The 26,628-nt window shown below is 43.3% G+C and overlaps 1 protein-coding gene across 3 annotated transcripts in view; it reads right to left on the bottom strand.

Annotated features, from left to right (window-relative positions):
- The window catches only part of DPY19L4 (dpy-19 like 4), a 1,351,687-nt gene that overhangs the window by 978,918 nt on the left and 346,141 nt on the right, over positions 1–26,628 (bottom strand). For all 3 annotated transcript variants that reach the window (XM_069621372.1, XM_069621373.1, XM_069621374.1), the window contains exon 5: positions 10,978–11,099. In XM_069621372.1, coding sequence (XP_069477473.1) covers positions 10,978–11,099 — 122 coding nt within the window. The remainder of the gene's footprint in view (positions 1–10,977; positions 11,100–26,628) is intronic.

The following is a 26,628-nucleotide window of genomic DNA, read 5'->3' as shown; positions in this document are numbered from 1 at the left end:
CTCCATCAGCCGAACGCTACTATGGGATATACTAAACAGAATCAAGCCCCCCCCAATGTTCCTCCAATCAATTAAGGTACTATATGTGGATTCCTCAGTGGCTGTCAAGTGCGATAGGCATTATGGATAGTTAAGGGACTTTAGTACTAATAAGCGGGACAAGCAAGGATGCCCTCTGGTGCCCCTTTTAGTCGCTTTATTTCTCTGTGATCTGAATTACCTTGATGCCACACAAGGCCCAATACCCCCTGTTTTAGACGGTGTAAAATTTTGTTTGCTTTTGTAAGCTGATGACACTGTCCTTATCGATCTGACAGAGGATCACAGCAGAGTCTGAAGTATGCGAATAACTAAATGGGTGCTTGAAAAGTCTGCGATAGGACTAGTTAAATATAGATATCTAATCTGCTCTTCTCTAGTAGCGGCACATGGAGAAGTCATGTAAACACAACAGCAAAGCAGGCATTGGTGACTGAGGGCTTCTGCGCTTTTATCATCAATTTGGCAGAAAATGTTTAGATAAATGCTTCGAGCTACTGCAATCTAAAATGCACACCAGTCCTCCATGGTGCCCAAGTCTGGGGTAGGTCCTTGGGTAGGTACCTAAAAAAACTTTCCAAAATGCAGGATTACATAGAACCCCTGGAGAACCCCTGGAGATGCTCTGCAGCATGAATTGGGACTTGCTAACATCTTCCTTTCAGTTGAGGAGCGGTTTATGGTCTTCTTTCTGAAGGTCCAGCTCACTACTCCAACAAATACAAATCTTGGTGCTGCATTGAGGGATCTATTCTGCCACCCTAGAAAAGATTGCTCCTGCTGGTATAACAGCAAGATTAATCCAATGGCCCGCTGGAGTTTGGAGAATATGGCAGCTTTGTGTGCCCTTTCAACTTTGCAACGCAAGCTTTTAAAAAAGGTTTTAAAATGCGTCTTTTTTTAAATAAAACGCTGGGCTGGAGCTGCGCACTTTTAAAGAAAGAATTGCCATGCTACACCCATTAAAATTGCATCCACCCATACCACAGCTCCCAAAATGCGGCCCTGTGACAGTAAAGCTAAATGCACGTGAGTCGTAGATATTTGCTGATGGCACAGATAAATATCCTACCACTCAGAGCCAGAGCACCATGGTTGGGAATGGGGAAGATTTGCCCCTGAGGCTTGGAGAGTGTGGAAGATTTAGTACATTTCTTTACAGTTTCCAGGAATCAGTAGCTAAGGCCACATTTTATTAGGAACAATATAAGGACTTGTGCAGAGGCTGTGAGCTTTACAACTAGTAATGACTTATCTGATGTAGCTAATTTCATTAAGTTTGCTTTTAAAGAAATGTACAGGAGTATTGTAACAGTCTCATTTGATTTATATCCATGCCTGTTACATTCAGCAGATTTAATTTTATAATGGGCTTGCACTGTTGGCTTTACAATGTCTGATGTGTTTTTTACGTTTTGTTCTTTCGAAAATGGTTAATGGATTACTTTCCAAATAAACTTTGACTCTCTTGAAACCCGCCCGCACCCCTGAAGCGTGAAGTGAGCTAAAATGTGGTTGTCGACCCTCCCGAGTAGGAACCTGCACACAGAACAGGTTATTTGGAAGTGTTCGTTCTCAGTAGAGGGGCTACCAGATCTTGTGTATAAATTGCTAATCAAATAGGTTTGCTAATCAAGAAAACTTTATCAAACTTTGCTAATCAATCAATCTTTGAACACTAATTCATGCCTTGAAGCTATCTAACTTTTAAGTTCCTCTGCCTTATCCTCCAGGTTCTGCAGTACTGAAAGGTATACTGCTCTTCCCTGAGACCAACCTGGTCTTCCCTGGATTCCACTGGGGATTTGGGAGGGTACCAAATACGAAAATCTGCCTTTGTTTAACTTAAGCCTTACTGTAAGTGGCTGCTTCCTCTGCACCCATTCCTGTCACTGCGGCGCCATTTTGTCTTCCTTCATTTATGCATTAACCTGCGTAGCTGCCAGTTTCCATTACTGTGGATCAGGGTTCTATGTAAGGGAATGTGAATTGGTCTTATAGAATGCCATTCTGTCAATAATGTTGGCATCGCTGCGCATGGCTCTGTAAGAAAGGAGGGCAGGGTGTGTTCTCCAGAAAGTGGGAAGAAAGATGCAGAAATGCAGAAACCTTTGGCGTGGACGGATGCAGGTCGGAAGCACCATTACCTGTTTTTTAATTTTCCTCCCTCTCTCGGGTCCAGACCCTGAGTGAGGACCAGTGCAGGAGGATCACCTGGGTGAGGGGTCTTCAGAAAGTGGGACACCTGATCGCAAGATACAGTATCCCCCCCTATAACCTCTTTATTCCATCCTGCAGTACCCGCCCGCACCCGCCCCCCCCCACAACCCACCCCCTCACTACACGAATACTTTCAGACACACACTCTGGGAGAAAACACTCATACCCGTGCATTGTACCCAACATGTCCCACTACTATGGTCAGGCAAAGTCAGGCATTACATGTTAACAACTCACACCTAACTTCCATTAAGCTTGCCCACACGGATAAAAGGCGGAGTACGAGAGCACACTCTGAGCGAGGCAAAGTACAAAAAGGAACTGCGTTTTCCAGACAGCAGCTGAACAAGGAGAGAAAGGCGGCAAACCGAGGGTACAACGGGATGAAAGGACGCTAGGTTTTTCTCCGTTATTTCAACGTGAAAACTCATCGGATTTTGTAGGGGGGGGGTTAACAAAATATATCGATAGGGTGTGGGTGTTTGGGAATAGTTAATTAAAAGGGATTGGGGGTTTGGGGGAACCCCCCCCAAAAATAAAAAATACATTATAAAACAATGAGTTTTCTCGTTGAAATATCCACGGAGAAAAACCCATTGTTGTTTCATCCTGCGATGAAATGACATGGAACCAAACCAAGAAGGGAGAGCAAGAAGGGAGATACCCTTAACCTTTCTGGTGAGAAACTGTTACTTTTCAGAAACCTTCACATTCAGGAAACCAGACTGAAGAATCCTGCAATTTGTCTCCGAGATATCCGGGGCCCTCTAGCATGACTGGCTGAATCAGGGAGGAGCAGCAGCTGCTGTCGTACCGTCCTTGGCTCCAGGATCAAAGCGGCGCCAGAGAAATCAACACAGCCGGTGAGTTGGGGAGACTGAAGCAAGACCGGTCTGTGTTGAAGTCAAGGTTGCAAGCTGCAACATTGTATGAAGAGCGCAAGAGTGATGAATATCAACACGTGTGATGAAAGACACGAATAAAGCTCAAATGCCAATGAATGTTTGAACTTTATTATGAATCAGAAGGTACGAGAAGGTAACAGTGGTCCGGCACCGTGGGTGTGCTCGATCGAAGGTCTATGTGTCATGTACCCAGCCAAGAAGTGGCAGAAACAAAAGCAATAAAGTGAAACTTATGGATAAAGTCAATCGAAGTGGTCCTGCGATGGTTTAAGAACAATCCATCACACAGTCGGAAGTCTTCGAATTTTGATAACAAACAAAAAAAAGCAAAGAAAGTGAGATTATAAGGTCCGAGGCCGATCGAGGGAGACCATTGGTACAAGCCTGATCGAGGGAGGCCAATTGTGAACTTGTTTTTAAAGGGTTCCGTGCCAGACTGAGGAAGAACCATGGTGAACTATAAATCACAGAACTTGTGAACGTGAAAATCCTGATGAGAAAGGAACTTTGGTACTTGTTTGTTACACCAGGGACTCCGCAATAAGAGAATCTAAAAAAAAATATATATATTGTGCATTAGCCAACAGAAAAACTTTACTTTTTACACATAGCAAGAACACTCCAATATTTCCATATCATTAAAAAACAGATTTACAAATTAAAATCAATAAGAGAAACTTTAAAATAACAAAGCTAAACAAGAAAAGAAAACCAAGATAAATATTAACCAAATCTCAGGCACTTTTCAGGTGACGCAGAAGTCCAACTACCTTTTTCCTATTAAGTTCAATTCTTTGAGGAAGCATACCACCTCTGTCGTAAGAAGTTTCATTTCGTGAGGAGAGTCTTTGCCGAAACATAAACGAGTCCAATAGTCGAGCGTCGTATGTAAATCTGGAGAATCTTTGAAATCTCCGATTTACTGTCCCTGTGCATTCAGACAACAGATGAAAGGCTGACCATATTTCCAGTTCATCGCACCCGTCACATATTTTCGATGGATGCTTTTCTTTGTCTGTAATGTGCTGGATTTCCAGAATAGGTAAGGTATTTAGTCTAAATCTCAAGAAATTTGATCGCGTAAAGGGGTCAGGAAATGTCTTCAGGTATGCTTGTAATGAGGACCTAGGTTTATCTGTTAAAGTGAGGGACGAGGATAATTTAGCCGTTCTCATTTTCCCTATGGTCCTGATCCAGTCCATACGTTTCATTCCCTCCTTTACCTTTAATGGATTTTGTAACAGGATCTCAATGGAACTGTCTGAATCAGATAATATATCCTCACATTTAGATCTTAACTTGTTCAAGAACAAATTATTTGAGTTCTACATGGAAATGTTCAGCTCCTCATATAGGGATAATTTTGGTGGGTCTAAAATTGACCTGTATGCAGTGACCCATTTCCACTCCATCCATGCTAGCAGTGAAGTGAGACCCATCTCAGAACTTATGCATGCAACAAGAATGCAATTTGGAAGTGCAAGAGTTCTATGCCAAATCTTGCCTTCTAATTTCTCCCAGTCGATCTCAAATGCTTGGAGATTAGATTCCATATCAAACATAATAATCGGAACCACCTTTCCGATATAGAATTTTCAACAGGGAGAATGGAGAATTTGCAATATTGGGACTAGATCTTCATTTGGGAGCCTAAATTCATGATTTTAAGATCAATGGAAGTAAGTAGGACGACTTCGGTTGGATAAGCAGCGTGTTGGCACCCCAAATAAGTTACTTCTTTAGAGGTAGAGATGGGTGAATTATTCAGTTGCCATGAGAAAGATTTTAATATTCTAAGCGGGTGCTTAAATAGGATTATTTTTGATTTGTTGGGATTTATTTTCAAATAATATGTTAGTGTATATTCAGAGAGGGTGGTTAGTAGACACTGCAATCCAACTTGTGTGTAGTCTAAGACTACAATATCAACCGCATAGGCCAACCAATTTATTTTCATACTACCGATCTTGGGGCTAGCCATGCCGATCTCACTCAACACTGGGATAGATCTGATAGGTAGAGGATGAAAAGAAATGGAGCAATCGGACAGCCCTGGAGTACTCCTCCCTCGATAGCAACCAGCTGGGACAAGGACCCTGGTCTCGACATTCTAACTCAATGAGGACCTTTGATGTAAGTCTATTAAAATGGACAGTAGATTGTCCCGAAGGCCCCAATCTTTCAACTTTTTCCATACTCTGTTTCTCTTGATGGTGTCGAAAGCCTGGGAAAGATCCACTCAGGGTCTGAATAGAGGCGTCCCACTCTTTACCAGGGACTCTGTAATGAGGCATTTTAGGATTAGGGTATTCAGGGTGGTCGTTAGTCTCCTCCTAAGAGGATAGTCTGTTTCGGTATGATTCCTTTCCCCGCAGCCCATTTCTCTAACTCACCTAATATTAAACCTGAGAAGATTTTACCGTCTGCATCAAGAAGTGAGATAGGTCTATAATTTGATGCGGCCAACCTATCCCCTTTTTTATAAATGGGGATAATGATGGATTTGCTCCATGACTTTGGAAATATCTTGGTGGTGAGTATGTTGTCAAAGAGGATTTTTAAAACTGTAGCCCACAGGGTTGTATTTAACTACCGAATTGTGTTACTCAGTCCGTTTGGTCCCACGGCCCTAGATGCAGACGATGTATTTTACTAAAGTTTTCTTTAAGGACCAGTTTGCGTTGGCTTCTGTTTTGGGCTTTTTGTCTGACGGACCATAAGAGACTTATTGGGAAATGGACTTTGGCGCAGAAGGCCCAGATACCCATGTTTTGACCTCCATCCTCGTGGCAGAGAAGCCAGAGTGTGTGTGAAGCTTGAGTGTATTACCTTGTCGCAAGCTGAAAACGTAGGGAAAGGAAGTCAACTGTTCAACTATCCTGACATATTGTTCCTTGAACACTTTTCTTTTGCATACATTTTTTTCCCACAGCATTTGTATTTAGAAGTAAAGACTTGCAATAGGTTTATTAGTATAGGCCCTTTTATTTTGACAGACTCCACTAGGACTGCGTTTTTATTTCCTCCCAGGTATTCCTAATCTTTGATATTTCCAATATCCAGCTTGCTGCCTCTGAGTTATTTTTTCAGTAGAGGGCACGGTGCTGTGCATCGAAGCCTGGTTGAGTTGAAGTCCCTCGAGACCTCCGTCTCAACGTCACCACAGGTAGAAATAGCATGCTCAGTGCCCGTTGGCCTCTGTTCCGTTTTGACAAGAGAAGTACTGTCTTCTGTCTGATGGGGACTCCCCTTGAGTCAACGTAGACAGCAACCCCACAAGAAATTTTACTGCGGGGGAAGATTGGGAGGGGCGATAAGGAATACGTGGGAGAAACATCCAGTCGAAAGAACGTTACCATGGGTAAGTGACTGAATGGATTGTGTCCTCCCATGTATTCCTTATCTTTGATACACTCCCAAAGCAGTTTACTTAATTTGGAGGAGGGAATAAAAATTCACATGATCACGTATGCACAGAGTGCAATACTGCTTTTTCCAAAAGCAGAATCATGGCTCGTGGAGGAATCTAGACTGTAGTATTTAGTAAAGGTGTGCACAGACAACCATGTGGCAGCTGCACAAATGGCCTTTACCGGAACTCAAGTCTGCAAGTCAGACGAAGTTGCAACACCCCTGGTCGAATGAGCCCTCAGATGTTCTGGAGGTCTTTACCCGCCAGTCTAACATTCCGATATTTAAAATGATCCATATGGAGATAGTTTGCTTGGTGATGGCAAGACCCAATTTATGGCCTGTAGAGCCCACGAATAACTGGACATCCTGTCGCAGTTTAGCCAATCTGGAAATGTAGAAGCTCCGTGCACGTCTAGGGTCGAGCCTGTGAAGTCTCTTCTTCTTTCCCCGGATGAGGAGGAGGATAAGAAGGTAATGTAATCTTCTGAGTAAGTGTGAAACTCAGAAACGACCTTGGGGAGAAAGGTAGGCTTCACCTTTAGTACCATTCTGTCTTTATGAAAAACAGTATGAGGAGGCTTACAGCATAAAGCCTGTAGCTCACTCACCCTTCAGGCTGATGTAATTGCCACTAAGAATACAGTTTTCAAGGTAATAAGTCTTAATGGACACGATTGTAGAGGCTCGAAAGGAGCACCCATCAAAAAGTTCAAAACCAAATTGAGATCTCACAGTGGGACTTGAAATGGTGTCGGAGGGTAAACATTACCTAAAGCCTTTAAGAATTGAATTACAAGAGGAATCTAAAAATAGGAGGCTTCCTCTGAAGTACGGTTAAAAATAGAAAGCGCTGCTAGGTATCCCTTGATAGTACCAATCTGGAGCCCCAGATTTGCTAGATGTAATAGAAAAGATAAAACCATTGGTGTATTGCAAGAAAAAGGGTCAACATTCTTATCTCTACACCAGCTGCAGAACTTCAAAGATTTTTCAAAGAATATCGAAGAATGTTCTGACTAGGAACTAAGGCGTTAAGTTACCGAAGCTGTGCAGCACGGAAAAACGGACGGGCGCTGCATGTTCCACTTCTACCTGTGGTGACGTCGACATCGAGACGGAGGCCTCCGAGGGACATCGACTCAACCAAGCTTCGAAGCACAGTGCCCTCTACTGAAAAAAGAATTCCGAGACATCAAGCTGGATATTGGAAATATCAAAGATAAGGAATACGTGGGAGGACACAATCCATTGGAAAGAGTTTTCAGTACTACTCCGAATTTAAATTTAAAAAGAAAAGAAAAAAAAAAGACTAGGAGCAAGTTAGATTTAGGGTAAGGTAGGTACAGATGAAGTATGTATCAATCTTAAAAGGACAAATATATTCTGTAATGATCCTAACAGCTCGGCTCAAGGCTCTGGCAAGAGAGGTCCATCTGTACAGTCACAAGGTTAATTCGTACCCGGGGAATGGCGCTCAGCCAATCAGATGGCTGGAACAGCAGGCGAGAATACACAATGCCCGCCTGCTGTTCCAGCCAGACGAGGCTCTTTTTTTTCTAATGTGGGGAGGCAACAGGGATGTTCCCTGTTGCCTCCCCATGTTAGAAAACCCTCAATTCCCTTCCCCTGCCCCAATTTATCTGCAGGACCAGAGTCTTGAGCTCCGTTCCCTGATGATACTCTCATCTGCCCGCTGCCATGGAAATAGAAAAGGGACCAGGTCCCTTTTCTGATGACGGCAGCCATTTTGGAACATGTTGTCCATGGCCGCCATTCTCTGAAAAGGGACCTAGTCCCTTTTCCATTTCTCCGATGGGAGATGGGCTTGAGCAGAGCTGACCTCCTGAGGCATGAAACCAAAATTAAAAAAATTAAAAAAAAAATCGCGCTGCAGTATATCCCGGGATGCGAATAGCTTCCATGCCCTGGTGGGTGGGGGCGTACTTGGGCTTTAACGGCCCGCAGCCCGAGCTGAGTCCTCGCTTCGCTCGAGCCTACCAAAGCTCAGGCTAGCGAGCTGTTAAAGCCCATGTATGCCCCCCCCACTGGGGCGTGAAAGCAGCATTCACACCTGAGAAAGGGTGCAGCCAATCAGGTGGCTGGAACAGCGGGCGAGAATACACAAACCCCACCTGCAGCCCTTCCCGGGTGGCGCTTTGTTCTTTTTCGTTTTTTCAGTTGCCTCACGTTAGAAAAACCTAAATCCCCTTCCCCCACCCCAACTTACCTGCAGGACCGGACCCGATGCGCCTCTCGTCTGGCTGCTGCCATAGAAATAGAAAAGGGACGCGGTCACTTTTCAGATAACAGCCATTTTGGAACATGTTTTCCATAGCCGACGTTATCTGAAAAGGGACCCAAGTCCCTTTTCTATTTCAATAGTGGCAGACATGTTTTTGCATTTTCATTTTCTTCTGACAGGAGATGGGCACGCGCAGAGTTGATCTCCCGTCGGATGAAAAGAAATTTCAAAAACTATATGCAACCAGGTCAAGCCAAGCCACACCCCATCTCAAGCCACCACCACGCTCTCCAATTCCCTCCTCGGATTCGATTCGCATAAATACTGTCCAGGATTCGAAATGAAAATTCGATGAGCAGGAGCTAAAACCAGCTCCTGGGTGTTGGGCATCACCCAGTAGGCAGGAGCTACCGCTGGGCAACCAGGAACGAGTACCCAGCGCACAGCGAATTGAACTTCCACATGAGATGCAAGTATTTTCTCCATTGTGTATGATTCATTTTGTTGAAATGTGGCCTAAAGATTTCCCAATCTTCTTTATTAGCATGCCTGAATACTCAAAGTTAATGTCATATGCATGTTTGGAAGGCACCAATTGGCCTGGGGAGCCAAAAGTAGCTCCTTGAGCGGTTGGTAAATAGCTCCCCTCAACCTCAAACCCTGCTGTCGCGTCCGTTACTGGTGTGCTTGCCTTCAGGCATGTCAGGGTTGGGGCTCCTCGTGAGCCTGTGTTGAAGGTCCCTCCAGGGACTCTTCAGCCTCTTTCTAGGCTTCCTCCACTTAGCTCTCCAGACCGTCCAACTAGGGCACTGTGTCTCGGTTTTGGCTTACCGCCATGTGAACCAGAGCTCTCACCGAGTTCTCAGCGACTTCCTTCCAGCCAGTTTGAAACCAACTGCTGGGTCTCTCTCTCTGGTTCTCTTTGTCTGCCCACTTATGCAATGCTGGGGCTACCACAGCTTTTCAGCATTGCCCTTGCTTTGGGTTGGAGCTGTGTTCTTTATAACTCCTTTTGGCTTTTTTATCTCAATGATTGAAAGAAAGGTATTTGTGATCACTCCTATGGTCTAACACTTCACAGTAACAAGATGATATTTTTCTTCAGGTATTACACATCACAATAGCATAAGTAAGAGGAGTTGGGCTGTCAAATGGTAGAATGGCATTGGGGTTATGAGGATAATAAAAGGGAGTTCCTCATTGGAAAGGCAGTCCTTATCCCAAAGAGGGGAGTGTCTCCCTGTGAGGTCCCACTTCCCACAACCCCTTAGGGGGAATGTTGCATAGCGGTGTCACCTCCCCAGCCTCACAGAAAGTCCCCCTCTTGGGGAACGTGACAGAATCCCTTGATTCGTCACAGGCCCCAGAATCTTTAAAAAAGGTATTAAGATGACAGTTTTTAATATAAAAAAGCATCAAGGTGACTGCTTTTAATCGAAAATATGAGCAGTAGAAAATCGACTTACATTTTAAAGAGCCTAGGGCCCCCTAGACATCATTTGGACCCACCATCCCTACGTGGGGGCCCCAAAAAAGTATTTTTCCTCAAGGGGTGTCTCGTTATGAAAATGTTTGAATACCACTACTCTAGCACAACTGGTAAAAGGTTAAAAACTGCTAATGTGTGGTTTCTACAAAGACCTGTGGAGATCATCTATGATCAGTAACATCTGCTATCACCAAATCCTATTGTGGACTATGCGCTGATGCCACTGTACTCCGTGGAATAATGGTAATCTATAAGTGGTTACTTACTCATCAATACAAAGTATTGCCGCTCTTGTGCAACGGATTCACAGAAACAAAGTGCATTTTCCCGTCTGCTATTTGGCAGGTTCCACAGTTATCAAACTCAGTACACACATTATGCAGCGCCAAGGTAGGCACCAAGCAGCAGCAGTAGCTGTCTTTGATTCATTTGAATTTCACATTCAAAGCACAGAAAAATTAAAAAAAAACAATCATAAATCCCATACTATCCATTTGAATCAAGACCCATGCCTGGCATACAACTCTACATCAATGCAGCCTTAGGCAAAGACCAAAAAGCACCCAAAGAAGAATTATATCATACGAAACACAGCAATTTGCACACAACAAGATGAAACAATGACCAGATGTATTTGTAATAGAATCTTTTGATTGAGAAATACATACGTGATTGTCGGACATCCAATATAAAGCACTGATAATTAGCTCTGGGTACAAGGTCATCTGCTGCACGGCATTTATAGTCCTCAGTGACACAGTGTTGTTGTTGTACGATAGTTCAAAAACCCCTACAATAGGAACAAAGTTTGGTCTTATTTTGAGTACCATTGTTTTAATTTAGCAAATGTCACAGTGCTGTTTGTACGATCACTTCTAATGTGTTCAAAACAGAAAATGACAATATTGAAAAAGGCCTCTGTATAGTAAATATGCCTTATGGATCCAAAAACCTTGATGCAAAATAAAGCCCGGAAGAAAATTATCTGGATACCAATCGTAGGTTCTTTATAGAAAATGTAGGCAGACACATGGCTAAGAAGTTGCTTTGATGTCGAGTCCATACATTTCATAATGATGGGATGCCCTGCAAGCCTATGGCAGCACCGGAAACAAGCTGACCTGCTCTCCATTTTACTACCAATCTGAACAGTAAGAAATCTGATTTGCTTATTTACAGGACTCTTGATACATCTGGGACCTCTACCATGCCATTCTTTTTCTCCATCCGTTTATCCTCTCTTCTCATCTAACTTCTGATTCAGCTCCAGCTGCTTATATGTGGCAATGTTCGTTGTTCAACCAAACTGTTTTGCCCACCATCACTCACCAGCACGGTCTGAACTCCACTAAACCACACTATAAAATGACACACCAGAATCTTGCACCACAGAAGGAATGCTCAACCACACCACCAACGTTATCCATTCACACCCACAATTTGTATTTAATGGAAAAACAGTGATGTCAATTTCACTCAGAAATGGTTTACAATAACACATTTACAGATGGCAGAGATAATCCCTGGAAGGGAGTCTACAATAGCATAAAGATGAGAAGAAGTGGTGAGCCAGTTAAGAGCCTGTGAACTAAATGTGACAGAACAGGGACAAAAACAAAAATATAAGAAACAGATGACTTATAAAGAAAACAATTAAACTATGGGGACAGGTGCTTCAAACTAAAGAGAAGTACTGTACAAGCGTACACAATTACATTATTACGCAGCACTGTAGGGAGTGGTGGACTAAGAGGATGGGGCATAGGGAGCACCCTCTTTAGCAAATAAGTGAAATGTAAGGGTTCTACGTGGTTTCAAATACTACAATTACAAAGTGGTAAAATACTTCATGGTAGGCTTCATTGTGGCATGATTCTATCATTTTCTTTTAAGATCAGGTACCACTCCCTCCCCTATTCTTTCTCACCATTCTATGCACCATACCCACCCATCTATTGCCCCCACAAGTAAACATATTACGAACTTACCATTTTGTAATTATTTATGTCGATGAAACCATGGTATACAAAGTTCAAGTGAGTTTTGAATAAATCCAGTCAGCTGGATTTGATTGTGATGGGTAGTGGGTTCCAAAGGAGTGGGGTGCGTGGTAAGAAAAAGCAGAAGCTAGAGAAAGCACAGGGTGCGTGGGAAAATGAGGATGACTGCGCAGAAGAGGAGGGAACGAGATGGTGAGTAGACGGAGGTACATTTAAACATGAACAAGGCTATTGACAGTTTTGTAGACAAGGAGACGGAATTTGAAAAGGGAGCAGTTGTGCATGGAGAGCCAACCAGCATGGTGTCCGTAGGTAGAAGTAGGGGAAGATCTGGCTAGTTTGTAGAGAGTGCTGGTAGTGAAGTTGAGGACTTTATCTAGAGGTATGATGGAGTAGAGAAGTATAATGAGTATTCACAAACAGTCAGGTTATCATGGAGTGGTGAAGAAATTGACACATTTTCTGAATGTTGAGAAGCTTAATACGAGCAGCAGAGACAATGGTGGGGAAATTCTTGCTGGAAGTCGTCCAAGGTTTCAAACCTTAGGTCTAGGAGCAAGGTTTGGTGGGAAGGCATTGCGTTGGAAGCCATGAGAATGATTACTTTCATTACTAAGGGGTTCAGCCTGAGGCAGCGGAGAACCATCCAGTGTCAGAATGAAGAGTGCAGCCCTACAGATAAGGGGTGTATCAGCCACTTTTACTCCATAAAAATAGGTGCCCACTCCCAAAATAAAATAAATAAAATGTGGAGTAAAAATATGCCAACAAAAAATAGAAAATAGACACATAGAACCACGAGCACCTGTTTTTACTCATGCAGCGCCATGGATATGTTTTGACCACTAGTGCACATACTACGACAAGAACAAAATACTATTATAACTGCCTGATCGATAGAAGTAAACATGTATCTTTCAATGTGCATAAATAACTAGGTGCACAGAAATATTACAAAAACCTATCCGTTTTCCAGTTAAAACATTTTTAAACTCTTAGGAAATATACTCCTATTAGGATTTGGGATTTTTACTCCCTAAAAAGAAAATGTTGCTCCCAACTTTAAAAAATAAGAAGTAACATACTCCTACTTCCAAATCTTATCTGGAGCACTGAGACCGCTTGTAATTCATTACAAGATGGCTTGGGTGAAGCAGGGAAAGATGTGAGCGTTTCCAGCAAAGAGGTGATAGTGAAAGAGAAAGATTGAGAAGTCTTCCTGGGCAGAAGTATAGAGGCTGAAGAGCACAGGTCCACAGGCAACATTTGGGGGACGCCGGAAGTGAGGAGTGGTTTTAGAGGTTTGCGATTTTCATAAAATATTGAAGAGCGACCTTCCATATAGGAGGCAATCAAGGCAAAAGCAGATTTTCTAAACCCAATGTCATGGAGAGCGAGGAGGAAAGAGGAGTAGCCAACATGTTGAAAGCGGTACACAGTCCCAAAATGGTGGTTACATAAATAGTTTTTAGTGGTTATGTTTAAGTTGTGTTGTGTTGTGTTTGGGTTGTGTGCACTGGGCTATTGGGTCCGGATGGACAGCATCCAGTGAGTGGGTGTTTGTTTGCGGCAGTTAATTTTGTGATGCATGGCTGAGTTTTGGTGGAGACTAGGATGATCCAGAGGGTAGTGTGAGATGAGTGTGGAGTATGCTGGAGAGGAGTTGGAAGCAGGGGGGTAGTAGTTGGTGGTTTTCATTTCGGTCCCTGCTGTGCCGGTGGGAGTGTCCACTTGGTGTTGGTCATTGGGAGTTAAATAGCCAAGTTTTCCGTTGTTTTATGATGGTGAGATGGTCTTCTATTGTCTAGATTTCCGTTGGCATTGTGCTCCATAAATTGGCGATTAGGCGTGAGAATGCTGTTCCTCTGAATTTCCTTTTTTGTATGGTTTCCTTTCGATTTGGTAGTTAGCACTGGATCATAGGTCTCTTCCTGGATGGTAGCAGTTGATTTTGGCCTGGAGAAATTTGACTCCTTGCCCATGTAGTGATTTTTGGGAAAAGCAGAGGACTTTGAACTTAATTGGCTTTTTTACTGGGAGCCAGTGTAGGCTTCTTAGCGCTGGTGTGATGTGGTCTCTCCTGTTTAGTCTCGGGAGTATCCTTGCTGCAGTGTTTTGGATGCACTGGAGTTTTTTGGTGAGCCGTTCTGGCATTCCAAGGTAGAGGCTGTTTGCATAGTCTATCCTTGGTTAAAAAAAAACTAAGGAGATGATTGTGAGGGTTCCTGTGTGTGAACGTGAGATAGGGCAGCACCCACTCTGATTAATCTCAGGAGGTAGAAGCATTTCTTTGCAATAGCATTGACCTGCGGTTTCAGGAGTCCGCTGTTCATTAGTAGTCCCAGGTTCTTTTGCCACTTTTCATGTCTCCGGTTCAGTTCCCATGCCAGGTGGCCATTCCAGCTGTGAGTTGGTTGTGGTGTCCTCTGCAGGTGAAATCGTTATTTCCGTTTTGGGCCGATTTAATTTGCAATTGTTAGTGGTCATCCAGCTGTATATGTCTGTAAGGAACTTGTTGAGGGTGTCACTTGGGTCTTGAGTTGTGGCCATCTCGACATCAGTTGTGCATCGTCTGCGTAGTTGTATGCGGTCAGTCTGGTTTCCGAATGACTTTCATCAAGGTGACCATGTCAAGGTTGAACAGGAGTGGGGAGAGTCTAGAGCCTTGAGGCACTCGACGGTGGTGAGCAGAGAGAAAGAAAGGTGTGTACTATGGAAGCCAGATTGAAGTGAATCTCTAAGGCCATTACCAGCAAGGTAATTAGTGGTCCGGTTAAAGACTACCCACTCATGTACCTTTAAATAAAGCAGAAGGGGAGGAAACTGGGTGATATCTTTCCAGGAAATTTGGGTCAGCAGACAGTTTCTTTAATAGGGGTAGGACAGTTGCACATTTGGAGGAGAGCGGCAAGAGTCCAGCCGAGAAAGTGGTTTTAGAGCTCAGAGAAATAAAAGGCAGGAGATTGAGACAAAGTCTTTGAACATTTGAGGCGCAAATGGGTCAACAGGAGTGCAAAATGGGTTGGCACTAAGCATAGGTGCTCTATCAGTAGGAGAGGAGAAGTAGTGAGATTAGACGAGGTAGGGAAAGAGGGTGGACGGTGGGGATGTGGGGGAGAGCAAGAGATTTTTGATATTTGGGAGGAAACAGTCTGTAGAGACCATGCTTAGAGGCTTAATAAAAATGCTTAGCGGCTTAATAAAAATGACCAGCACTAAGAAAATGCACACATGCCAAAAGAGACTAAAAACCTCTTCCAGATCTCAAAAAGCCTTCAATACCCAAACACAAACCGTCCATGGTCACCATCAAATGACGGTGAAATAAAAAACAGTGATGGAGTGGTCAATGAATATGGAGTATAGAGGTGACAGCAAAGCTTGGAGTTAAGGTAAAGGTTTGCGGAGTTGATTGCTGAGGGAGAAGATTAGGTCTGTGCCGTAGGATGATTTGGCAGAGCCCAGTGAAACGGTAAGGGAAGCAAGGCTTTTTTTTGTAGGATTGGAGTAGGTTGCGGCAGAAAACCTCACAGTATGCACCTTACTCACACCGGTCTTTCAAGTGAACTAGCTCAACAATTTGGAATATTGCTGGTTTGAAACCCAAATCTTTGAGCCCAGAGTATGTGTCTTTCAAGAAACCTGGGATGTGGTAGATATTTGTCTTCTTGGATTTGGCCATCCAAGTATTCAGGTAGCTTGTTAATATTAATCATATCTACTATTATTATAATATAAAAGCATATTAAGAGTGTCTCACCCCTTTTATCAATTCTTTTAGTTAGTCAATTTTAGAGATCATTTCTATTAAATAAATAATTATAATAGTCCACAGCAGACTAATGGCACTAGCACTTTGATTTTAAATGTACAATTGATAATGTTATCCAGACCGAGACAGACATTCACCAGGGCTGATAATAAGGGGGTGAGGGGGGGAACTTTAATTTAAAAATTGGAAATGGTCCTAGTCCCAATCTTTTTGATGATAATGAAAATTTGATAAATAATATACTTTTTCTGGAAATGTTACATAAACAAGCTGGTGCATAGGGCTTAAAATGGGGCTTTCAAGTGTTAACGGACAGTTATGCTATACCTGGCCAAAAGGCATTCAAAGGCCATCAGGAATCTTCATCAATTTACTACTTTGTATCTCCTTGAAGTGGCACACAGTTGATCATTTTTATGCAGGACCAAATTAGTGAACACAACCCTATAAAGTTGAGAATTACAGGCCACTTTGTAGTCAATAAAGACTATGAAATCAAATGTTAGGTGTATTGGTAGCGTGTTGCACCTGAAAACAGACATTAATGTAGTTTAATCAAATCAGTACTTATTAATGGAACATTTCTCTTCTTTTTTATGTTCGAATAAAATTCCAAATAATGGTAAAAGGTGGTTTGTTAATGACTATAGAACAGCAAAAAGCACTATTGTCCCAGTTAAAAGATCCCATGACTAAGATTGCAAATTGTCAATGCACATTGAATATAGAAACAGGCTATCTCCAGACAGAGAGTATAACTGGAGATAAAATCATGGAGAGATTAGAGGTATCTAATAAAAGCAACTATAGAGGTCTTTGGGAACTAGTAAATCACAGCACAAAGTTTGCACAAAATTGAAAAAAACTTTTGAATCAAATGTGCAAGACGTAGACTGGACACTATATTTTTCAAAGTGATACCAGGACACAAAACTGCTAATCTTGGATTCTTTTGATCCAAACCAAGACATCAAGTGTCTGGTCTAACTGATAAAGTGGGTACCAAATTAAAACTTAGTATAGAAGCAATAGCTAACGCACTAGAGTAACAAGTGTTGAATCGTTATGCAGGATCAGGCGGTATCCCAGTAGATCTCTCTTTCGTGCACAACAGAGTGTATGGGTGCAGATACTTACTAATCGATTTGATTTCAACCTCGAGAAGGTGTGATTTCCAGAGGAAGCGTGCTGTAATTTGTCCAATGTTTAAAAAGGGTCCAAAACAAAACTCAGCTGCCTCTAAAGACCTATATCCCTTAAACTCACAGCATGACATTTTTAGAGCAATCTTGAGAACATTGGAAGATTGGTTTGTGGAGCATATTTTGTTATGCGAAGTTCAGTTCAGCTACCAAGAAGGCCTTAACATTAGTGAACATGCACTTAATTATATTTACTAATATCTAATTTGCTGTTTATTAAAAAGGAAGAAATGTATCTAGCATTTATGGAACTTAACACAGCATTCGACAAAGTGAGTAGGTAGAAATGTTGACAACTTTTGGAAGGAATTAATTGTCCAGAAGATTCAGATTAAGGTCCATCAAGGAATGAGTGCTTGTGTTAGAACAGGGTGTAACGTGGTACACACCATTCCTCACAGTTAATACTGGAGTACAACAGGGATATGCCTTGGCCCCGTTCCCATTCTCCTTAATTTTAAATTGTCTATTTGGAGAATTAGTGATTATTGGGGCCAATGCTTTAAGAATAGGAGGTTCAATGGTTCCAGTCATAGCTTATGCCGATGAGTGTTAATAAGTAAGATGGCTCGATCACTCCATCTTTTGATAAACTCGTATGCAGCTTTTATGCATGTGCTTGGGCTTACAGTTAATACATTTCAATCAGGAATTTTAGTATGCAAACCAGGAAATCAGTCTGCCAACCTTTGTAACTGACATCCTTGTAATAGCGGTTGTATTTGAGTTAGATTATCTTGGGATTTTTTTTTTAAATGTAATGGTGTCTGTCATACTAACAAACAAAAGACTAGAATGAGTTAAGCCATAAGTGGTATCAGACACTTTGTTAAGATGCGTAAGGCCGAAACCTGTGCATATGTACTTGTGATTTGGCACGCTGAAGGCAATGGCAAAATATGAGTCTGAAATCTGGGTTGCAAGCAGAAATGCAAATCCATGAAAACTATGTTTTTAGAAGTTGACATGGCCTACCTGGATCTACATCGGCATACGCTATTCTTGCAGAAGTAGGAATGCCAAACTTGGAAGCTTACCTAGTTGTCAAACTTATACTGCTTTGTTTAAGAGTTTGAGGTAACACAAATGCCAGTCTTACTCACTACATAAACAAAACCTTGTCAAGTAGAGAACAATTTTCATTAAACACATGGCCACGAAAGTGAAACTGCTATGAACAAAACTGGATATTTTATATTCCTTGAGGTTATAGACAAAGGCGTTGTACAACAGGTTAAAAAACGGAACTCAAAGATTATCTCTGTTTTGAGCGGGAGTGGCAGGAAATAAAGAAAACAAAAGAAGTTATGAAATACTGCGGTCTGCGACCATGCTAGGGGAGGTTGCTGGAAAATGATCTAATGTGACAGATGTTGAACTATTTATTTTGTCCTGCCCCTTTAGAAAATTTTAAGCATTTATTTTTGTTTTGTCCGGCATACCGTCAAATACAAAAAATAATAAGTATCTTTAAATTGTTCAGTACAGAGCCTCAATCTTTTATTGCAGGTCCTTTTTTACTTCCAATTGAATCAGAGTGTCTGGTTCCACATCATCCTTTCAAATTGAATAGTGTGGTGTATACCAATAGTCTCCTCTTTTTATTAGGTCCCAATACCATAGAGCATTAGCTGAATCCCTGGGATCGATACCGCGTGGCTTCTCCTTCGGGCGGTCCTTTGGGACCTTATAAAAAGAGAAGAGGACCATTGGTATACACCACACTATTCAATTTGAAAGGATGATGTGGAACACACACTCCGATTCAATTTGAAGTAAAATAGGACAAGTAATAAAAGATTGAGACTCCGTACTGAACAAATGAAAGATACTTTGATCTCCAATAACTGCACTACAATCGCTTTTGGTGTGGTGAACACTTAAGACTATCGAATTCTCATTAAATCAATGGAGGTAGACTCGACAGCTACAATAGTCAGGAAAACCAACTGAGGGAACAAGTTGCCTTGAGGACGACCATAGGTCGAAACACGTGTCGGCTGGACAAGACCGTATTATTAAAAAAGTGTTTCAGCACACATTTTTGGAGACTAAGAAACTTTACTATACAGAAAGATTTTTCCAAACTTTATTGTTCATGGTCAAAGGACTGTTTGTCGGCATACCATTTTTCGGTAACTGTACTTTGTAGATGATCAGGGGGCATATCTTTTTGCTGATACTGTTGCAAGTGACCTATGTCTTAATTGGAGAACTGCGCATTACACCCCACCATTACCTCACTTACAAAAAATAATAATACTGTCAAAACTCAAGGAGCTTTGTTTTAATAAAATGTCAACCAGCTATGCATTGCCTGTGGATATGCTAATAGGATGGGCTTGTTTATACTTTTTACTCTCTGTACTGAAACAATTTATTGCAATTACTGGCAGGCCGCTTATTTCCCCATATTCGCTGATATTGCTAGCAAATCATTTGATAATAAATGTGTGATTTAAGATAATTGTACCCATTTTATATTACTTTTTATCTATAGGTATGCATTCTTTTTTGTACTTTAGTTTTTACGTTTGTCTCATGTAATGTTTAAAGGAAAATTGCAACATACAAACAAAAACACAGATTGCATCACACTCGTAAATCAAAAACAAATGCACCCCACCCGGCAACGCCAATTGGCACACATCAGTATAACCCACTGGCCCCATGATGTTATCCAGTAATGAGAATAATAGACATGGCTAAAGTCTGAGTCTGAGCACCAGTAATGAAAGGCACATGATCTAAAAATACTAAAACACTAGCTTCAAAAAGTAAGGGAAAACCTGTAAAAAGAAGAGAAAACAACGATCTGAAACCATTGTGAACACACTGCAAAGACGATGATTAGGAGGTCCTTTTTCTTTAAAAAAAAAAAATTAAAAAAAAAAATCCAGCACAAACAAATGCACACATACCAAAGATTCCCAAAGAAAGGCATCCAGGTCTTAAAAAGCGATCAGACCCAACCAACACAAACAGTCCCCCGTCACCACCAAATCATACAATGAAATACAAAACATTCAAATTCAACAGCTGGAGACAATCTGTTCCATTAAGAAATGCCTCCCTGCATAGTTCTTACAAAACACCCCAACTAAACTTAATTTTCCAAAACATCAAACCCCAACTAAAATCACTGAACCTGGATCGGGGTTGAAAACCTGCGATCCAAATAGTCGAGGCGGAAAAGATTTAAGATTATTTTTCCAAAATAATCTTTGGTCTTTTCTCCCCTGAACATTTACAACTTGGCCCGCCCCTACTCCACACCCCTACTTACCTTGTGTCCCTGCAACGCCTGTTCATTTTCACTTCCGTGATCAGGAACCAGTGCCGCAGGGTCCTTTTATTTATTTATTTATTTTAACGGCTTTTTGGCATGGCTGCAGGGGACACCCCGCAACCCTCAGCACCAAATCCATGAATTGGTTGAACTTTCCGGCTGGTTGGAATTTTCAAACGGCCGAAATTCAGCCAAATCATGCATTCAGGCTTTTAAGCTCTGTCATTTTGGGCAGTTCCACTGAACCTACAACAACTTGTGGAATATGCCACTCGAGAGCACCTGAAAAAACAATATAATCAAAAAACTAAAACCTCAGCCAATACAAGTTAGTAAAGGAACGCACATTTTAAAAAAAACTAGGAAATCAAATTACAGACATGAGTTTCTTTTAACAAATCACTGCCCTCAGCCAGCTAAAAACAAATGAACTAAGGAGGAACGGGGACACGATTCAGCAGATCACATGTGAAACTAGCCTTCAGTCTTCTGTTCAGACAGGCATGGGTGTAATTTATGGGCTGGGGGGGCACAAGGGTATTTGTCCCCTGCCCCCAACCTTTGTGGCACCCCATTTTGTTCCACTCATTTGGCATTGTCCACTTTCATTTCGATATCATGTCACCTCCCAACGCCCAACATTTTCAGCAAAGTTACTCCAGTGCAGCGAGGGGCAGAGAAACAGTAACTGTGACCATCTCAACTAACATGCTAGATCTCATTGGCAAAAGCGAACCAGTCCAGATGTTCGCTCACCCGCAGTATTTAATAAAGGACACAGACTGGACCAAGCAAAGTACTGACCAGCATCACAAATCATCCCAGTGTGTCACCAGCAGGTTCCAATTCTTCCAGGCATACCACAACTCACTATTCTTCAAAGATGTTACAGCATGTGATGAACTCCTTGATGGTCATAGATGGCACAAGAACGAATCCACGCATCAGAAGGTTCAAGGGCTCCTCCTCCTCCTCCTCTTCCTCCTCCTCTCCCCCCTTAACCCAGGCATCAGTGACCCGAGATTAGTAGATACAGAAGATTGACCCCTACTTTCTACATCTGCTGTGATTAATCTAGGGAATTCATTCCTTCTACCCCTAAGAGGGATTAGGGAGGCGACCCTACTACACAATATCCTAATAACGGACAGGGCAAAGAATATCACGCTGGGGGTGATCTCCCCCTCCAGGGACAAGGACTGTCGAAGCAGAAATTCCCTTTGACCTCCCATCACGGCAGTCTCAAGCATTCATTGGGAATTGAGAAGGGTAGCCATGTCCAGGCCCCTTTACTCCCCCCGCTTCAAAGAGGGTCTAAAATACATCAGGAGAAAGAGCCCAGGTGAGGCATGAGACACACTGGCTTGCGCTCCTGCACAAAGGAGGAAGTCCTACCCCTTCAGCAGGAGCTGGAGAGGGGAGCCACACAGTTGGCTTGGAGGGCAGAGACCGTAAGCAGCCCGCATAGTACTGTCTCTGCACCAGCGGCAGAGATTCCACCAAGCTCAAGACTGCCGGGAGAGGAAACAACTTCCTGAGGCATAAGATGTACCAGCGACCTGCTCCTCCCAGACTGGAGGAAAGAACCGAGGCGAAGTAGTCCACTGTGCAGTCTGAAGCCAGGATGAGGATGCCAGGGAGACACCTCTATGACCAAACCTCACTGCTAGAGTGAAGGTATGCTGTGCTGCATTGAAAGTGGGTGGAGGGCAGTGAAGCAGGCCCATAGCCCAGAAAGGGCTGACATTTAGAAGACCCCAGAAGGGGGTAAGTGAAACAGCCAAAGAAACCATACCCCAAGCAGGGAAAAGCAGACCCGTAACCCAGATAGGGCTGACATACAGGAGACCCCAAAGGGGGTTAAGCAAAACCAGCAGGGAAACTGCAACGAAAGCGACACCAGGCAGGCCCATAGCCCACATGGGGCTGAAAACCCGAAGACCCCAGAAGGGGTTAAGAGAAACCGCATAAGAACCCGGGGCCAAGCAGGCCCCTAACCCACTCGAGGCTAATAAATCAGAAAAATGTGAAAGGCTTACACACTGCACACCTTTATTGTAAAAAAAGTTATTGGATGTAAAATTAGTCTTTGGAGAAGAATCTTCAAAATCTCAAGGTGCAAAGGAGAGAAAAACAATCCTGACACATGGAATGAATAACTCAGAAAGGAACAAGAAAAAGTTCCCAGTTAGGGAACTCAAATCCCCTGCACACTATTACTGGCTCTGAAATTACAGCCAAACATTTAAACAAATTCATACAATTCTCAGATAGATTCTAGGATCATTTGCTGATAACTGACTTTCCATACGTTGTTAAATGTCACAAAGTGTCTTGAAACAAAATAGCTTAATATGTAGTAATTTTTTTATTTTTCTTGGAGCCCAACACGTTTTGAGAAATGAATGCTCTTCATCAGGGGATAATTTTTCTCATCAAGTCTATAAAGAAATATAAATAGCAAAGTTTTAGAACTGGTTTTACAATAGCCACTCATGCCCCTGCCCCTCACTTCTGGCAGCATCTCTACAGGGCAGGAGCCCTCCTCGCACCGGGAGGATCCAGCCTTTGATGCCTCCCCCAGCCCCGATCGACCGCCGACCTTCAACACGGTCTGCAGGAGCAGCCGTGGCCATCTGTACAGCGCTGCTGGAGCAGTCGCTGTGAAGCACTCCCTGTGCTTCTCTTAGGTGAGCCTCACTCACGAGTGCGCAGTGCATCCCCTCAGGCACCCGAAGCCCACTGCCTGCACCACGCCGTCGAAAGAGCCTCCCAAAATGGCTGCCGCCATTGTTTACTGCGTTGCCTAGCAACGCGTTCCGTTCATCTGCTTGCCAGCCCGCCGGCAGGCGGAAGCCGGCCCAATCGAGGAAGGCCCAGAGAGCAAGGCCCTTCCTGTTTGCCCCTGTTCGCCTCTGGAGTTCCGGAGTCGGCCCTCCCTGGACTCAAAGGCTACGTGAGTAGAACACCACACACCAAGGCTGCTCTGCACTGCCCCAGACTCTGAATTGCGTAAATTCTTAAATTTGCTTATATCACTATATGATTCTACTTTGTAAGTCACTCCTCGAATCTGTAATTTCTGCACATGTATCATTGCAATGCCAAAATCCTGTACTCTTGATTCAAAATGCCTCATTTCGCGCTTATGGACAGTGAATGCTTTTTGCACATTTCTACCATCTGACATCCTCTAGGCAACTAGCGCCTCGCACTACTAGAACCACCGCTGCTCAGTCTCGCCTCCCTCCACGTGCACAACAGAGTACTCCAGCATGCTACCAGGGCTGCACCACCAGACTAGCACTCTACTACTCATAGGCACACTCCTCGCCACCGCAATATATGGACGACATTATCTACACTCGTGCTTACCTAGCCCCAGCATCATGATGCAGTCCAACACAAATTCAACACCTTCTCACTCTAGTCCCAACACCGCGCATCCTCACACCTCTACACCTAATAGCTGCACCAGACTGTGCAGACTGAGGACACGCACACTACCTAGGTCCTTCTCATCGCAACACATCCCAACATCACACAGAAACTATAGACTAGGTTCTCGCACATCCGTCTCCCACAACCTTATGGCCAGGATTCCTCACATCCTCACACTGTGTACTAACCTCACACCCACCCCTAAACCACCCACCCCACCCAACCTCAAGCAGAAAAAACAAATGAAACAGCGGCCTCCCAACAGAAGTCAGGTAGCACCATCACTCAAATGCGCATTACTTAACACTCGATCGCTCACCGCCCATGCCCTAGAAATCAACGAGCTCATCTCCAGCCTCGACTTAGACCTGCTAGCCATCACAGAGACTTGGCTACATGAAGCTTCAGGCCCCGCCATTACCCTAGCTGTACCAGTAGGCTACTCCATCCTTAGACAAGACAGACCTACAAAATCAGGGGGAGGGGTTGCCATAATCTATAAAGACATCCACCATATCAGACCCACACCCCACACTTGGGAAGGGAATGCAGACATACTATCGGCCAAACTACCCCTCTCTCACAACACCACCATTAACATTCATGTCATCTACCGGCCCCCAGGACTCCCAGCCGATTTTCAAGGGCAAATCACGCATATTCTCAGCGAAAACCTAAAAAAATCCACCAAAACCTTACTCCTAGGTGATCTTAATCTAGGCTATAATGACTCAAAGGACAAAACAGCTACCTCCTTCCTCAAGGACCTCTCCAACCTAGACTTCATACAAAAAATCGTGTCACCCACCCACACCAAAGGCAGAACTCTTGATTGGCTGGCCGACCATAACTGCAGCTCCTCTATCACATCCAATACATTCCTCCCTTGGACAGATCACAGCTGCATACAATTCTCTATCCCTACGATACCTACCAAAAAAACACCAGTACATAAATCCGCCACCTTAGCCAGAAGCTCCAAAAAATTAACTGCAGACAATCTACGCCCCCTTCTCAAAACCCCATGCCTCGCCCCTCCTTTCCCACAAGATCCTAACATCCTAGCAGACATACTCAAGGATACGCTCACCAATGCTATAAATTCCATTGCTCCTCTAGAAGAGAAAAAAGAAAAAAAATCCTTCCATTCAAACGCATGGTTCACAGAGGACCTCCAAGCTCTGCGTAACAAAAAGTGCCAAGCACTTAAAAACTGGCAGGCCAACCCATGCGACACCACCAAAGACTTATTCAAAGACACCGCAAAAAAATACAAAACCGCCATCTTCAATGCCAAATCTGAATCATACAACCGTCGAATATTAGACTCAAAGTGCCACTCAAGAGAACTCTTCTCTATCTTTAAAGAGCTCACAGTGCCTCCCACTTCCTCTGACGAGATCATTAAGGATGAAGGTTGGTGCAACAGTATCCAAGCCGCCATGCTCAACAAAATAGACCTCTTACAAAACAAAATCCGTGACCACTACAATACCTTGCCGAAACAGAGTCGGCACTTAGATTCCCAATCGCCTAGCAAAACCACTAACATCCCCAAATTTGCCTTTAAAGAAGTTTCAGAACTAGAAGTCCGGGACATACTGAAACATTTGAAACCATCGACTTGCAAAGCCGATACATGCCCCCCTAAGTTAATCAAGGACTGCGCTGAACCACTTGCCCCAATCATTACCGCATTCATTAATGCCTCATTCAAGACTTGTTCTGTCCCAGACAGTCTTAAAGAAGCTTGGGTGCGCCCACTTCTAAAAAAAGCCCACTCTCGACCCCACGGTGCCTAACAACTACAGACCTATAACAACAGTCCCCTTCCTTCTCAAGATTCTAGATAAAGTGGCACACAGCCAAATCCAACTATACCTCGAATCTAACTCCATCCTAGGTACCAGACAGTCAGGCTTCCGCAAAGGTCATGGAACAGAGACTGCTCTGCTGGACCTTAAAAACCAAATAACCAAGATATTGGACTTAGGTAAACCCGCCCTTTTACTTCTCCTCGACCTCTCTGCGGCATTCGACCTAGTGGACCACAAGACCCTCACCTCACACCTCTCCCACTCCGCACATTTCTCTGACCAAGCCACCTCCTGGATAACATCATTTCTTGAAGGGAGGGCCATGAAAGTCTTTTCAAACACTTCTAGCGCAACACCATCCATAATACACTGCGGTGTCCCTCAAGGCTCTTGTACAGCACCTACGCTTTACAATTTATTCACTAAGCCCCTATTCGAGAAACTTGATGCACTTGGGATTGCCTACACCAATTACGCTGACGACACCCAAGTGCTCCTCCCTCTAACAGGCTCATACCACAAAGACGCCCTAGCTCTAAAACTCATTTACGCCACCATTCAAGCCTGGATGGCCACTAACGGCCTATGTCTTAACGGGGATAAGACTGAAATCCTTATCCTCGGCCAAAAATCCACACTGGCCAGGCTAGATAGTTGCTATGCCAATTTCAACATCGACAACTGCACTATCCCAGTCCTATCTTCTGTGAAAACGCTAGGGGTCTACATTGATGCAACCCTGTCCATGGACAAACAAGTTAGTGCCATTGTCTCCGCATCTGCACTAAGCACTAAACT

This window comes from Ambystoma mexicanum, chromosome 5q (assembly GCF_040938575.1).
Source record: "Ambystoma mexicanum isolate Mex_15411 chromosome 5q, UKY_AmexF1_1, whole genome shotgun sequence".
In the NCBI taxonomy this organism is placed as follows: Eukaryota; Metazoa; Chordata; class Amphibia; order Caudata; family Ambystomatidae; genus Ambystoma; species Ambystoma mexicanum.
Note: the sequence above shows the minus strand (reverse complement) of the source record. Positions and strands in the feature narration are given on the sequence as shown.